The sequence below is a fragment of the Mus pahari genome, chromosome 14, assembly GCF_900095145.1.
Source record: "Mus pahari chromosome 14, PAHARI_EIJ_v1.1, whole genome shotgun sequence".
NCBI lineage: Eukaryota > Metazoa > Chordata > Mammalia > Rodentia > Muridae > Mus > Mus pahari.
This window is the reverse complement of record NC_034603.1, coordinates 73,711,797-73,726,853: the sequence shown is the minus strand read 5'-3', so window position 1 is coordinate 73,726,853 and position 15,057 is coordinate 73,711,797. Positions and strand designations below refer to the sequence as shown.

General features: G+C 45.5%; 1 protein-coding gene across 1 annotated transcript in view; it reads left to right on the top strand.

Annotated features, from left to right (window-relative positions):
• Positions 1-15,057, top strand: part of Ern1 (endoplasmic reticulum to nucleus signaling 1) — a 95,494-nt gene that overhangs the window by 69,817 nt on the left and 10,620 nt on the right. Inside the window, exons 9-18 of the mRNA XM_021211839.2 lie at positions 21-99; positions 1,105-1,270; positions 5,878-5,996; positions 8,705-8,896; positions 10,570-10,837; positions 11,548-11,638; positions 12,263-12,452; positions 12,877-12,976; positions 13,220-13,419; positions 14,656-14,803. Of these exons, the coding sequence (XP_021067498.1) occupies positions 21-99; positions 1,105-1,270; positions 5,878-5,996; positions 8,705-8,896; positions 10,570-10,837; positions 11,548-11,638; positions 12,263-12,452; positions 12,877-12,976; positions 13,220-13,419; positions 14,656-14,803 (1,553 nt within the window). The remainder of the gene's footprint in view (positions 1-20; positions 100-1,104; positions 1,271-5,877; positions 5,997-8,704; positions 8,897-10,569; positions 10,838-11,547; positions 11,639-12,262; positions 12,453-12,876; positions 12,977-13,219; positions 13,420-14,655; positions 14,804-15,057) is intronic.

Here is a 15,057-nt window from a genome sequence, read left to right as displayed (position 1 = left end):
TTTTTTTTTTTTCCCCTCAGGCCTACTCTGTATGTTGGGAAGTATTCCACCAGCCTCTATGCCTCTCCCTCAATGGTGCATGAGGGGGTTGCTGTCGTGGTGAGTCAAGTGTGGGACCCAAAGATGTAGTTTCTTGACTGCTTTTGTTCCTTTTTTAGCAAAAAGTGACATTGAGTTTTCTGTAAACGTCTGGTTAAGAAGGGGAAACGCAGATCTGAATGAATCATGAGCAGCTTCTACAAATCTACATCCTACGCTGCAGCTTCCTGAAGCCAGGAAACACTCAATCCCCATGTCTTTGTGTTCAGAGCTAACTGTCAGGCTTTCTTCAAGCTAGTCCCACCGTGCCTACGTGCCACTCTGCTAGTCTTCAGGGTTGCACGGTCCAGACAAGCACATGCTTTCCACGGTCACCCAAACTTCCCTATTCTTTCTTCCGAGCTTCAGTTGCTGGTCTCTTACTTCCTTTCCCCTGCTCAGTCCTTTTGCGAGTGCTCCATGCCTCCTCAGGCTTCTCCAGCCTACTTTGAGCACTCTCACTGAGTGACTGGGACATTACACTCCTGATGTACTCATGCCTGGACTGGCTGGTTGTATACGGTCTGCCTGGTGAGTTGGTTGGCTGCTGTAGCAGTGAGGCCTACAACTCATCAGTGTCTAACAATTCAGCAGTTGATTCCACACTGTCAGTTGTGTCATCTGTGACCATATAGATTTTTACATGGTTTCATAGAATTTCTAATAGAAGCTTCTTGGAGTTCTATCATGCATGTTCTTCCTGGTTCTCGGTACCCAAACATGCAAACCTGACATGGCAGGACCAGACATAATAGTTGATGCCTGTAATCCTAGCACTTGTGAGATGCAAACCCGAGAGTCTAGAGTTCAAGAACAGCCTGGGCTGCTTGAGTTCTGTCTTAAGCAAACAATCTGAAAAGATGTCAGTAAAGCTCCCCTTGCCTGGCCCTGGGATCTTTGTGTCATGCTTTGATGGTTGATGATGGTTGAGCTGTGTGAGCCACAACTGTCCCTTTAGGGACACCTTTAGGACCTAGGGAAACTGCTCCTACCAGCCCTGCAACTCACTGCCCCCCATCTCCACAGCCTCGAGGCAGCACTCTTCCTTTGCTGGAAGGCCCCCAGACAGATGGTGTCACCATTGGAGACAAAGGAGAGTGTGTGATCACTCCCAGCACAGACCTCAAGTTTGACCCTGGACTCAAAGGGAAGAGCAAGCTGAACTACTTGAGGAATTACTGGCTTCTCATAGGTAAGAGCTGCTTCTTGCTGGGTGGCAACATACTGCCCCCTGGTGGGCAAAAGCCTGCCCTGCTGGTTTACTGCTGCTCTTTATTGTGAATGCTTTGTGTACTCTGTCCATGTCAAGATGGTTTAGGCCTGGGAATATTTTTATTTCTAAGGAGTTACAGAGTTCCAGGTTGCTTAATCAGGTCTCAAAAAACCAGTTTCTCTCCAAGATTGAAACACTTGGTGTGAATTTCAGGCAATGTCTGCTCCCTGTTCCTCACGGTGACCGTGTGAGGTGGGTACACTTGTTATTTCCACTCTATAACTAAGAATACTGAGACTTGTCATTTGGAATAGGAATCAGTGTGGATAAGAGGCTGGACAGGACAAGTTTAAGACCTATGATGATGGACAGTTGTGGAAATAAAGGCAAAATGCTTAGCAATCTGTGGAGAAACTAGAATCAACAGCCATGAAGAGTCTGCGCTATTCCTGGGCCATCACAGAAAGGCTCTTGGGGAGTTTCTTTTTCTCAGTCTCATTTTTTGGTTTGTTTCATATTGTTGGCGACAGAATGTCACTATGTTACTCAGGCGACCCCCAATTCATTCAGTCCGTGTTTTCCAAGTGCTTGGCCTCTCCCCTCCCTCCCATAATACTTTCTCTTTGCTGGGACAGAGACCAGGGCCTTAGGCGTGCCAAGCATGCTTTGACTCGGGGATGCACCCTGCCCTTATCTTTTTTCTTCTTCCCATTGTTGTTGCCATCACTATCCATGACCCTGGGGGTGAATTAAAGGTCTGGTTACAAAGATAAGAGGTTGAGATGACACCCCAAAGCAGTGAGTATTGCAAACAAAGGCAGAAGTGAGGGTGATTGTGTCCCTGGCAAGTATCCCAAGCAACTAGAGCAGAATGGAATTTTCTTAACTCAGATCTTTCCTTCCTGTGCCCCATACCAACAATACACACCAATTCTGATGACCTAGCCTAAACATGAGAGGTGGGGTGAGTCCCAGCAGACTAGAGTAGATGTGGGTAGTGAAGAGAGTGTGGGCACAGAAGGCAGCAGGTCCTGCCAGGCACTGGGTCTAGACCAGTGTATGAGTACCTAGGAGAGCTCTGCAGGGGAACTGGTTGTGTTGGAGCTCTGATCAGTCTATTGGCAGGCCCTCTGAAAGATCCTGTTCTTTGTGCCTTTTACTTCTTCATAGCTCTCTCTCTCTCTCTCTCTCTCGCTCTCTCGCTCTCGCTCTCGCTCTCTCTCTCTCGCTCTCTCTCGCTCTCGCTCTCTCTCGCTCGCTCTCTCTCGCTCTGTGTGTGTGTATGTGTGTGTGTGTAAAATATAGGCAAATAAAATAATACAAGAACTCTTCTTGTCAGAAGTAGTTTGAGAAAGTGTGCATGAATGGATCCATGCTGATGGAAAGGGGGAGCTAATTGAGCAAAGCTCATTAGAATTGCAAGGCTACTCGGTTTTATGGACCAGTGAAGGGTCCGTAAACTGCCTGGCAGTGGGTAAGAAGTAGCACAAAGGAAATGTGTATGAAAGTACTGAAAATGTACCAGAGGGGTCTCTGTGGCAGAACTGAGAAATGAGATCCCCTTAAAACCCCTTTAAATTGTCGGAGTAAGACAACTAGGAAGCCTAACAAACTTCTAAGAGGTAGCTAAGTAAGGATCTCCCAGTTCTGAGGTCCCCTTTGAGGAACTCTGTAACTTCTCAGCTTAAAATAAGGCAGTGGGAATACAGAACAATCTTCTCATAGACCAGGACCACTGTTTATACCTGTTAATGTCAAGATATAGGCCCTTTGGTTCTTGTGGAAGACTGCAAGATAGTCTACCTTCACATTCATCTTGAAAATAAAATGGGGGCTGGTGAGTTGGCTCAGTGGGTAAGAGCACCGACTGTTCTTCCGAAGGTCCTGAGTTCAAATCCCAGCAACCATATGATGGCTCACAACCATCTGTAATGGGATCTGATGCCCTCTTCTGGAGTGTCTGAAGACAGCTACAGTGTACTTACATATAATAAATAAATAAATCTTAAAGAAAAGAAAAGAAAAGAAAAGAAAAAAAGTGGATCTAATTAAATCAGAAGGTGGGGTCTGTTCTGTTTTTTGCCCCCAGCAGTGACCCTGACCTGGTGTTCAACGTCCCCTAGTGCTTTGTCAAATAGGCATGAACTGCCATTGGCGACCCAATACAATAAGCTAGCCCTGTGCCTTTTGCTTCAGAGTCTGGATCTGTTTGCTTAAAGACCGATAATTCACAAAGATTGCGTACTATTTATATAAAGATGTTTAAGAAGCTTGGGATTGGCTTGCAGTGTACAGTGGGATATTATTGAACATCCTTCTTCAGTGGGAGCCTGTTTATAAGGAAACTCAGTGACATCTCCAGCAGTCTATTGGTAGGCCTTACAGACATGTAGGACTCTCACAGTAGGACATCAGGGAATGAGGTAGACAGGACACTGCAATGCAGAGTGGCCTGTGGAAAGACAGCTTCATTTCTCCTGACTGTTGATCATTTTTGTTGGTTGTCATTACCACCCATGGTTGCTTACATTCAGATACCAAGTCTGACGCAGAATTCTGACATAGGCAGCCACATGTGAGAAAAGCATGACCCTTTGTAGAGCAAAGCATGCCTCAGCAGGCCATGGTATGCATGAGAAAATTTGTGATGGTTCAGAACAAAAGTAGGTTTCCCTGAAAGAACCATGTCACACCGTAAGTGACAAATGCCTGGAAGATTGAGGTCAGATGAGGGATTAAAGAGGGACTTTCCAGATGAAGAAGTGCAAGCTCTGGCTAGTTCCTGTCGGGCTTTATCTTGCTACACATGGCACACAGTCTCTAATAGGTCTCTGGTAGTACTGGAGAGATAGATCATGGAGTGAGCACTGAGGAAATGAATGAGTCACTGGGTGAAGTGCTTACTGTGAGAAGGTATGAACCATGTCAAAAGCCAGGTAAGCCAGGCATGATGCACACCTTTAATCCCAGCACTGGGAGCCAGAGGCAGGCAGATCTGAGGTGAGGACAGCCAGGCTACACAGAGAAACCCTGTCACAAAAAACAAACTGAAAAGCCAAGTGTAGGGAGGCAGAAACGGGAGGGTCCGGGATTCACTGGCCAGCCAATCCAGTTGAAACATTCAGCTCCAGTTTCAGTGAGAGACTCTGTCTCTTTAAATAATAGTAAGATAGAGAAGCAGCTGAGGAAGATAACTCAGGCTAACCTGTGATCTCTACACAGCCACAAAGAAGAAAAGAACAGCACAGGGGAAAAGGCCTGGATCAAGCTAAGAGCTCATCCAGTGACAACAGAAAGGAGGGAAACCATGGGGCTTTTCAGCCAGGTGGAATGAAACTCCAGTTCCTTATTGTAGTTACTTTGTTTCTTTTATTGCACACATAGACAATGGAATGGAAGTGTGCTGAATGTCAGGTGGTCATGAACTAGTATGTACAGGACAGCAGCAAGTGAGTGGGCACCACTCTTCCTGCTCAGCCAGCACCTACTTCTCTCATTCTCTCAGCTACTCACCACTCCTTAGATGGAAGCTCAAGTGTAGCTCAGAGAAGGACTAGAACTCTGCCTGAACACCGGAAATGTACAGAAGGGACCTCGGTAGCCTTACTAGACTGATGCTACTAGAAGAAGCAGTGAAAGAACTTGTTGAACTTTGAAGCCTCACACTGCTTCCTGAGTTGAATACGTGCACTCACACAAGTTATTTTATTTGCAAAAAAAGCAGAATATTGGGCCAGAGAAGTGGCCCAATGGTTAAGAAGAGCACAAACTGCTTTTGCACAGGACTCAAGTTTGGTTCCCAGCATCCATGTTAAGTGACTCACAGCCACCTGTAATTCCAGCTCCAGGGGGAATCTATCACCTATGCTTGAGCACTGCACATACCCACACACTGGCATGTAATTAATAATAAGAGTAAACTACTTTTAAAAAGCAGAAGACTGCATTCTGCTGTCAATTGTGTGTGCAGGTGTATGTGTGCATTTGTGTGGAGCCTGGAGGACAACCTCAGTTGTCATTACTCTGTTGCTTTTTGAAAAAGTCTCTCATGGTCTAGAGTTCACTGATTAGTATAGGCTAGCTGTAAGTCAAGTTCCAGAGACCAACCTGTTTGCATCTCCCCATTGAATTACACACACTTGACCAGCTGTTCTCATATGGGTTCTGGGGATTGAACATGGGTCCTCATGCTTTCACAAGAGACTTTACTGACTGAACTGTCTCCCCAGCCCTAAAATTTCTATTGGGGGACAGGGAGTGTTTTTGAGGTATTTGTTTGTTTGGAGACAGGATTGCACTATGTAGCTCTGGCTGTCCTGGAACTCCCTATGTGAACCAGGCTGGTCTTGAATGCACAGGGCTGTTACACAGAGAAACCCTGTCTTGAAAAACCAACCAACCAAACAAAAAAGATTCTGTTTGCACATTAATTCTCTAGTAGCTGAATTTACCTTTTTCTAGTTGTGTAGCTATGAGTTTGCATTGTAGGAAAGACTCCTTCAGAGGGTAGAGAGCTGTAAAATTTTGTGTTGAGAGCTACCACTCCCTGGAAACTGTTCTCATTAAAGGTTTATTTCCTCTTGTAGGACACCATGAAACTCCTCTGTCTGCATCCACCAAGATGCTGGAGAGATTTCCTAACAACCTGCCCAAACATCGAGAAAATGTGATTCCTGCTGATTCGGAAAAAAGGAGCTTTGAGGAAGTGAGTGGGAAGAGAATCAGTGACTCCAGCTTCTCCTAACAGGGTTAGGGAGCTGGGTCAGGGCCTACCCGAGTGGAAAGGGCCTCTAGGCAGAAGCTGGGAGCGTCAGTCAGGAATCCTCAGAGCCCTCAGACTCAGCTGTCTTCCTCCATCTTCCGGTGTGTCCTGTTGCTTTCCTGGTCAGATAGCAGAGTGTCAGGGAATTTTTTCCTGGCCTGCATGGCCAGCAAAGGGGACTTGGAGGTTTCTGAAGGCCTTGGTAAGCCAGTAATTCAGGCCTGAACTCCTGCAGTGCCCCTGAGTAGGGAGGGGTAATGGAGAATGGACTGAACTGGGGAGGCTTTGAAGAACGAGAGCGACTATTGTGGATCATGTGGGGTCTAACAAATCACTTGAGAGACGTTCTGTTTACTTATTTATTTATTTTGTTTGTTTTTTGTTTGTTTTTCAAGACAAGGTCTCATTATGTAGTACTTCTGGAACTCACTATGTAGACCAGACTGGCCTGGAACTCACAAATCTACCTACCCCTTGTCTCCTAAGTTCTGGTATTAAAGTCATGTGCCACTACAGCTGGCTTTAGGTTTTATTTAAAAGCAGAGGAATATTACAGTCTTTTAAGTCCAGGGTACGATGTCTCTGCTCATCATCATCAATGGTATTAGCTGAGTTGGGGAATAGACTGGTTTCTAAAACAGAGATCCTGAACTGTATTGCTCGAAGATCTTATTAAGTCCTGAATATTTATTATTGCATACTAGAGAATACAATTAATCTTATATCCAGAGATAGTGATGGTCAAAATTTATATTTAACCAGCTGAGCTTGAGCAAAGGGGTCTTTGAATTTTTTTTTTTACATTGATTGTGTGTGTGTGTGTGTGTGTGTGTGTGTGTGTGTGTGTGTGTGTATACATATGTCATGGTGAAAGTCAGGACAACTTGCAGAAATTGGTTTTTCCCTTCACCCAGAGATCAAACTCAGATTGTCAGACTTGCTGGCAGTGTCTTCAGCCACTGAGCCATCTTGCTGGTATAAACAAAGGGGCAAAGAGGCTAGACACTGGAGTTACGGGTGGTCCTGGGAACCAAACTCAGATCCTCTGCAACAGCAGTACCTGAATTTAACCACTGAATTTAACCATCTCTCCAGCCCCACAACTGTCTTTTTAAACACTCCTGAACAGAACAGTTAATATCTAAATAAATATTCTTCCTGTCACATACTCAGCACAGATTTCTCAGCCACATGCTATAAAACAAACAAGCCATACTCCCCATGCACTGCACTATAAGGGAGACATGAACACAAGACATATAGCCCTGGATGGACTCAGCAACTAGAAGGGGAGAGAAGGGCATCAAAAGCTGATGTCTTGAGGAGAGACTGGTAATGCAAGCATGTGGAAAACCTGTGTGTGGGGCTGGAGAGATGGCTCAATGATCAAGAGCATGGATTGTCCTTCTAGGGGTCCTGAGATCAACTGCTAGCACCCACATGGTGGCTCACAACCATCTGTAATGGGATCCAATGCCCTCTTCTGGTGTGTCTGAAGACAGCTACAGTGCACTTACATACATAAAATAAATAACTACATCTTTTTTAAAAAATTAAAATAAAAGAAGGAAAACACAGTGTACAGGGCCAGGAAGCTGTGTGTTAGCTTTGTTGGACAAACAGAGAACACTAGCTGTTTGTGTACAGATCAGTGCATTTTTCTGAACTGTTCCAGGAAACCTCTGAGATTCTGAGGAACTTGAAAGGAAGTTACATGCTTATCTGATTTAATTTGGAGCTTCTATAATCATTTACTTTTTGTTTATTTTTCATAAGCATTTAATAAAGGCATCTGATACTTTTCTCTAACTTTGGAAAAACAACCTAAGAGAGTGGCTTTATTGCTTTGTTAGGTATGCTAGGTATATGCCTGCACATATATACATATAAACAAACATCTTGTTTTTGTTGGTGAGCATGTGTATGTGGTACAGTATGGGGGTGTGCATAAATGTAAGGAGGCTAGAAGATGTTGGGTATTCTACTCTTGCTCGCCACCTTCTTCCCTTTGAGGCAGGGTCTCTCTGACTCTGAGCTGACCTGATGATCAGCAAGCTCTAGTGACCTTCCTGTCTCCACCTCACCCCACTGATTGGCTTACAGGTGCACATACACATCTACTACGTCTGACTTTTTAATGAGGCTTCTCGGGGTTTGAATTCAGATCTTCATACTTGTACAGCCCTGCTTTGTTTTTCTGGTTTGATTTGTTTGTTTATAGTGTGGGTATTAAACCCAGGACCTTCTGCATGCCTGGCTAGCTTTATTTTTCTGTGTAAAAAGGTATCAAATTGATGACTAACTTTTACTAGACTTTTTTCAGTATATGACTTAGGTGATTTTACAGTTTTCCTTAACTAGAAAATCTATCAAAAGAGTTGTAGATTTATCATTGAAATTTATCATTGAAAATTTTTAAAGAATGTCAGGGTCTAAAGGTATTTCCAAATATATTGTTCTAAAAATCTCTGAACAATGGCAGCATCGCTGTAGAATTGTATGGTCTCTCACTGCAATTGCTTAAAAAGAATTTGATGAACTAGAAAAAATTCTTTCATTTTAGACCTACATTTTAAATAGACATGGTTTCTCTCGAGTGCTAACTTCATCTGTATCTGGCTAGACATTTAGAAAAATCTCTTCCATACAAGGTTATCAACATAGTTGGCCAGACTTCAGACCACACACCGACCACCGTATCTCAGGATGTGGAAGAGAAGCTCTTCCGTGCCCCTGCCAAGCCTGAGGCCCCCGTGGACTCCATGCTCAAGGACATGGCTAGTATTATCTTGAGCACCTTCCTGCTGGTTGGATGGGTGGCGTTCATCATCACTTACCCCCTGGTAAGGCTTTGCTCTTTCTTAGTATCCTCCAAGTTCTGGTACCCCTCTGTCAGTCACTGGGTAGGGGCCACACAAAAGCAGGTAACATGTTTCATATTTAAAAGTCAATATTTGAGCCAGATGTGGTATTAAACACACTGTAGCACTTAGAACTTAAGGCTACCCTGGTCTACATAGCAAGTTTAAAACCAGCCAGGGCTATATTGTGAGGGAAAAAAAGAAGTATTTGCTTATCTTCAAAAACATCATTTGCGATACTAGCTTCTCATAAAAGGACAGTATTGTTTTGTTTTTTTTTAAAGATTTATTTTATTTTATTATTATTATTATTATTATTATTATTATTATTATTTTTTGGTTTTTCAAGACAGGGTTTCTCTGTGTAGTCCTGGAACTCACTTTGTAGACCAGGCTGACATCAAACTCAGAAATCCACCTGCCTCTGCCTCCCAAGTGCTGGGATTAAAGGCGTGCGCCACCACCGCCCGGCTAAGATTTATTTTATATATGTGAGTACACTGTCAGTGTCTTCAGACAGTGCCAGAAGTGGATCCCATTACAGATGGTTGTGAGCCACCATATGGTTGCTGGGAATTGAACTCAAAACCTCTGGAAAGTCAGTGCTCTTACCCACTGAGCTATCTCTCCAGCTTCCAAAAGGACAATTTGTAACTAAACCTTAGTGTTTTTAAAGAAAGGGTAAACTAGCTGATATATAACTCTCCCTAAGGTCATTTACAATAGTTAATTGAATTAGTTAGGCTTAGGGTTTTTTAAAGGAAGGATAGATATCAGATGAAAATGTGCTCTCTCACACTACCTAGGAGTGAGATCTGCTAACGTGTAAAGACTGATACAGTGATTCCTTTCACTTCCTAGTTACAAATAAGTCAAAATGATGATGATATATTTGAGTAGGTAAGACAGAAGTTCCCTCAGCAAGCCTGTGGAATTGGCTCCTCAGAATACCAGCACGTAGGCAGCTCACATCTCCATCGGGTAAGGAAGACAGATTTTGTATGCTTTGCTTTCTGTGGGCAAAGTGTCATTACCTAATCTTTCTAACTTCACACAGTCCTGTGAGGTCATTGTTATTTATTCTCTGTCCACAGAAAAAGAAACTAGACTTGGGGAGGCAATGTGCCTTCCTGGGCTACTAAGTGCCTTCCTGGAACTTTGACCCCAGATTCAAAAAGAGCTAGAAACCTCCCTTTTAGTGTACCTTCCATGCCTAGACAAGAATGTTTACAGACCACTGATGCTTCTCCTGGTGATGAAGTGGAGCTTTCAGAGTATTGAGAAGAGGGTCTGAGAAGCAAGAAGATGGAACTAGACCCTTAGGAGCAGGGCCTTAGCCAGGCACCAGGTTCAGCCCCACCCACACTGCTTCCAGCATGCCTTCTAGACTTTGGGGCCCCCTGTTCTAACCTCTATTCAGGGACAGCTCTTCCTGGTGACCACTCAGTCTCTCTCACCAGCCCCCTCCAGGGTTAGACTGTGGGCCCTACAGACGTGTAAGATTACTGAATCAATTCTGTCTTGTTGTGGCTTCTCTCTGACCTTGTGCCTTAGCATTCAAATAAGGCCAGCCTGACTCTTTGGCCACAGGGAACACCTCTCCCTCTGACTTGTTTCTACTTGGAGCTATCCTGGATGTGGGTTTCTCTTCACAGAGCATGCATCAGCAGCGTCAGCTCCAGCACCAACAGTTCCAGAAGGAGCTAGAGAAGATTCAGCTCCTGCAGCAGCAGCAGCTGCCCTTCCACCCACACGGAGACCTTACCCAGGACCCTGAGTTCCTGGATTCATCTGGCCCCTTCTCAGAGAGCTCGGGCACCAGCAGCCCCAGCCCATCCCCCAGGGCCTCCAACCACTCCCTCCACTCCAGCAGCTCTGCCTCCAGGCCCGGCACCAGTCCCTCTCTGGAGCAGGGTGATGAGGGTAAATAGTTCCCCACTGTATCTGGGAGCAATACCTGGAACACAGAGCAGCCATGCTCTTCCAGATCCCTGAGGGCTCACTGTGTTCTTTCTCCCCTGGCTTCCTCCTACCTACTGGTCTCTGGGTAAAAGGCTGTGAACTGCTATTGACCAGAGGGAAGTTTCCCATCTGACTTAAGTGAGTTCTTGAGGCCAGCCACTGGCCAGGTTCAGAAGTGAAGCAATGGCCTATTTTCCTCTTGGGGAGCGGGCTTAGACTTTGTCAGGCCACATACTGGGAGGATTGCCACCTAGATTGTGAAGGAACCCCAGCGCTTCCTGTTCTAAGCAAACTCTTTATTTTACTGTCAGATCACACTGGGATGTTTTAGATATGGATCTTTGAGGTAGTCATCGTTGTTGCTGTTGTTGTTGTTGTTGCTCACTATTAACTAAATATGAGGTTCCACACAGAATTCTTCTCTTTGGAAAAGTTTAAGACTTCTGAGATAATGTAACGATGATGTAAAGGCAGAAATAGAACGTAGGAACAGGGCAGAATGTTGATGAGGAGGCAATGGTCCCGAGCCGAGGGCCTAACTCTTGCCCGCCAGGAATCGGGGGTGTAGAGCCTCTCAACCTCCATGTCTCCCTCAGAAGTCTGGAGGCCTTTTCAGTTCTTTAGGTGATGTCCATTTAAAATGATCTCTTCTTTTTCCTGTTTTGTCCCAGATGAAGAAACCAGAATGGTGATTGTTGGGAAAATTTCATTCTGCCCCAAGGATGTCCTGGGTCATGGAGCTGAGGGCACAATTGTATACAAGTGAGTGGCATGGCCCAGTCCCCCAGCTGTGTGAATCTTGTCAGGTTCCGGAGGCCTGGCAGGGTCAAGGTGATGATGATCAAGGCAGGTGAGCCTTGCCTCCAGTGAGTTCCCACACTGTCTTAGAGTTTCTGTTGCTGTGACAATACCATGACCAAAAGCAACTTGGGGAGGAAGGGGCTTGCTTTACTTACACTTTACCTCCCAGTCAGGGTGTGAACCCAAGGCAGGAACTGAAAGAGAAGCCTGCTTACTGTTGCTCCTCTTGGCTTGCTCAGCCTGTCTCTTATCTACTCCAAGAGCACCTGCCCAGGGGTGGTACCCTTCCCAGTGTGCTGGGCACCCACCAATTCAGAAAGCATACTACAGAATTGCCTATAGGCAAACCTTAGGGTGCTGCTTTTTCAGTTCAGAGTCCATCTTCTGAGTGACTCTAGCTTGTGCCAGGTTGACTTAGTACTCGTCAGGGCAACAACTGTGCTGGTGGTTGGCCAAGGCCTCTGGGTCTTGGAGCTGAGGAGGCTGACACTGGAATAAGGAACACTGGCATCTTACAGAGCTGATCTCATGTCTACAGCCCAATGTGCACTAAATCAGACTCAGTTACTACTTGTTGTCCTACAGAGGTATGTTTGACAACCGAGATGTGGCTGTGAAGAGGATCCTCCCTGAGTGTTTTAGCTTTGCCGACCGTGAGGTCCAGCTGCTTCGAGAATCAGATGAGCACCCAAATGTGATCCGCTACTTTTGCACAGAGAAGGACCGGCAGTTCCAGTACATTGCCATTGAGTTGTGCGCAGCTACCCTACAAGAGGTGGGTCTAGCTGGCTTTCTTGTACCCAGGTTCAGTGACAGCTTTGCCACAGCCACTAGCCTCTTTTCCCATTAACATTTGTTCAGAAAGTATATACTTACCATTTTTTTTATTTTTAAGACTTATTTATTTTTATATGTAAGTATACTGTAGCTGTCTTTAGAGACCAGAAGAAGGTGTCCAATCTCATTATGGATGGTTGTGAGCCACCACGTGGTTGCTGGGATTTGAACTCAGGACCTTCAGAAGAAAGAGTAGTCAGTGCTCTTAACCGCTGAGCCATCTCTCCAGCCTTATTTACTCTTCTTAAAATTGTATATGTATATGCACACACACATACATACACACATCCACTTGAACACCAGTCACAAATATACAGTTCTGAAGGTTATGAGCTGTGACCTTGCCAATGTGTCTCTTACAGTATGTGGAGCAGAAGGACTTCGCCCATCTTGGCCTAGAGCCCATCACCTTGCTTCATCAGACCACCTCAGGCCTGGCACATCTGCATTCTCTCAACATTGGTAAGAGTATCCTCTTTGCCAGGCTAAAAGGTAGGGCGGCTTCCTGACCTTCATAGGAGAAGGGGTGTGTCAGTGGTCTCCTGACAGATTGTGTAGGAACTTGAGAAAAAACCTTAGGTGATTGGACACTGAACATTTTGAAGATGACGGCGGGTATTTAGGAAGCTGACAAAGATCCACAGCCCATGTAGGAAGCTGGGGTCACTCATGGTAAGCATGGATGAATTTGGGGTTCTCTCCTAGTTCACAGAGACCTGAAGCCCCACAACATTCTCCTCTCCATGCCCAACGCGCACGGCAGGATCAAGGCGATGATCTCTGACTTTGGCCTCTGCAAGAAGCTGGCGGTGGGCAGGCACAGCTTCAGCCGCCATTCAGGGGTGCCTGGCACGGAAGGGTGGATTGCCCCAGAGATGCTGAGTGAGGACTGTAAGGACAACCCTGTGAGTAAATAGCAATATTTTAAAGACAGCCACAGCACCAGCCCGTTATATTTCAAGATTAGGGTGCTAGGCGTATGTGCTTACAGAATGACATCCCTTCAAACGCTTCATGTTCTAGGACACACAGGTGTGAACAGTGTCTCTCCCAACCCTTCCATCACTTGTACCCTCTTTTCCTTTGGGAACCTGGAGAGTCAGGCCTTGTCTACAATGAGCAGACCTCCAATTTTCATTTCCCCAGACTTGTTTTAACAATTGCTAGATGTACAGAAAATTGGAAGAATATTAAGACTATGTACTTCTAATCCAAACCACGGTTAATACGTAATACATTTGTCTGTCTTCCTCTGTTTACCTCTGGCTACACCATGTGCTTATAAAGGAGCAGATATCTTGGCCCCTCACCACTAAATGCTGCAGCCTTGTTTCCTAAGGACAGACCCTCCCCTACCACCTCCCTGCCACACCTGAGCCACCAGCATCTCTCCCTGTCCTATTTCCTAACACTCAGTCCATGTTCACATTCCCCCAGAAACCCCCAAGCCTTTCCCAGCTAGTTTTGTCTTCCAGGACTCCGTCGAGTGCTGAACTGGACTGCATCTCCGCATCCCCGAAGCCTCCCTCCCTGTTCTGTTCTCTGATGCTTACTCTTGAGATGCCCTTTAATCCTCGCTCTAAGCTGCTTGCTCGTTTCCTCATGGCATCGCTTCACAGCTCTCTGTATTTTCTGTAAGCTAGAAGTTAAAAGTCTAGAGGCTTGTTTAGATTCCAGAGAAGAGGCAGGTGGATCTCTGAGTTCACGGCCAGCCTGATCTACACAGTGAGTTCTAGTATTCCCAGGGCTACACAGAGAAACCCTGTCTTGAAAAACAAAATAAAACAACTGTGTAGATTCAAGAAAAATGTTTCAGGCAAGAATAGATTACTGAATAAAGAAAATAATAATAATAAATAAAAAATAAAAAATAAAAAAAAAAGGAAGGAAAAAAAATACTGGTCCCTGCCAAGGATGAGTGTGATGGAAGTTGTACCCTGATCAGTGACTAACTTGGGGCACCTGGCAGAGCAGGGTTGTCAGCCCATAAGCCAATGACCTTGACATCAATCAGAACACTAGGGCAATACTTCAGGGTGTCCTCTTGTGTTTTGGACAATTCACATTCATTAGCCATTCATCAGTAGGGGCTGAAGTGAAGTGACAGCTGTCTGAGACCTCCGACTCTGTGTTTCTTTCAGACCTACACGGTGGACATCTTTTCTGCAGGCTGTGTCTTTTACTATGTCATCTCTGAGGGCAACCATCCTTTTGGCAAATCCTTGCAGCGGCAGGCCAACATCCTCCTGGGCGCCTGCAACCTTGACTGCTTCCACTCAGACAAGCATGGTGAGCAGGTGGTCTGGGTGGCAGCACCTTCCAACATACCGCCTGTCTGGCCTCAGGAAGTGCTGGACCACACAGAGGCTGCCTACGAGCATCCTTGGAGCACTGAGCGAGGCACTGGCCTGGGGACTCTGATCAGAGGGCCTGGCTGGCTGGCATATGGGAGGACCTGTGCGCTCTACACTGGACTCTGTTGTGTGAGGGCCATGGTTACCAGACATAGCAGTCTGCCCAGTGGGGATGCACAGTCTCTCTTT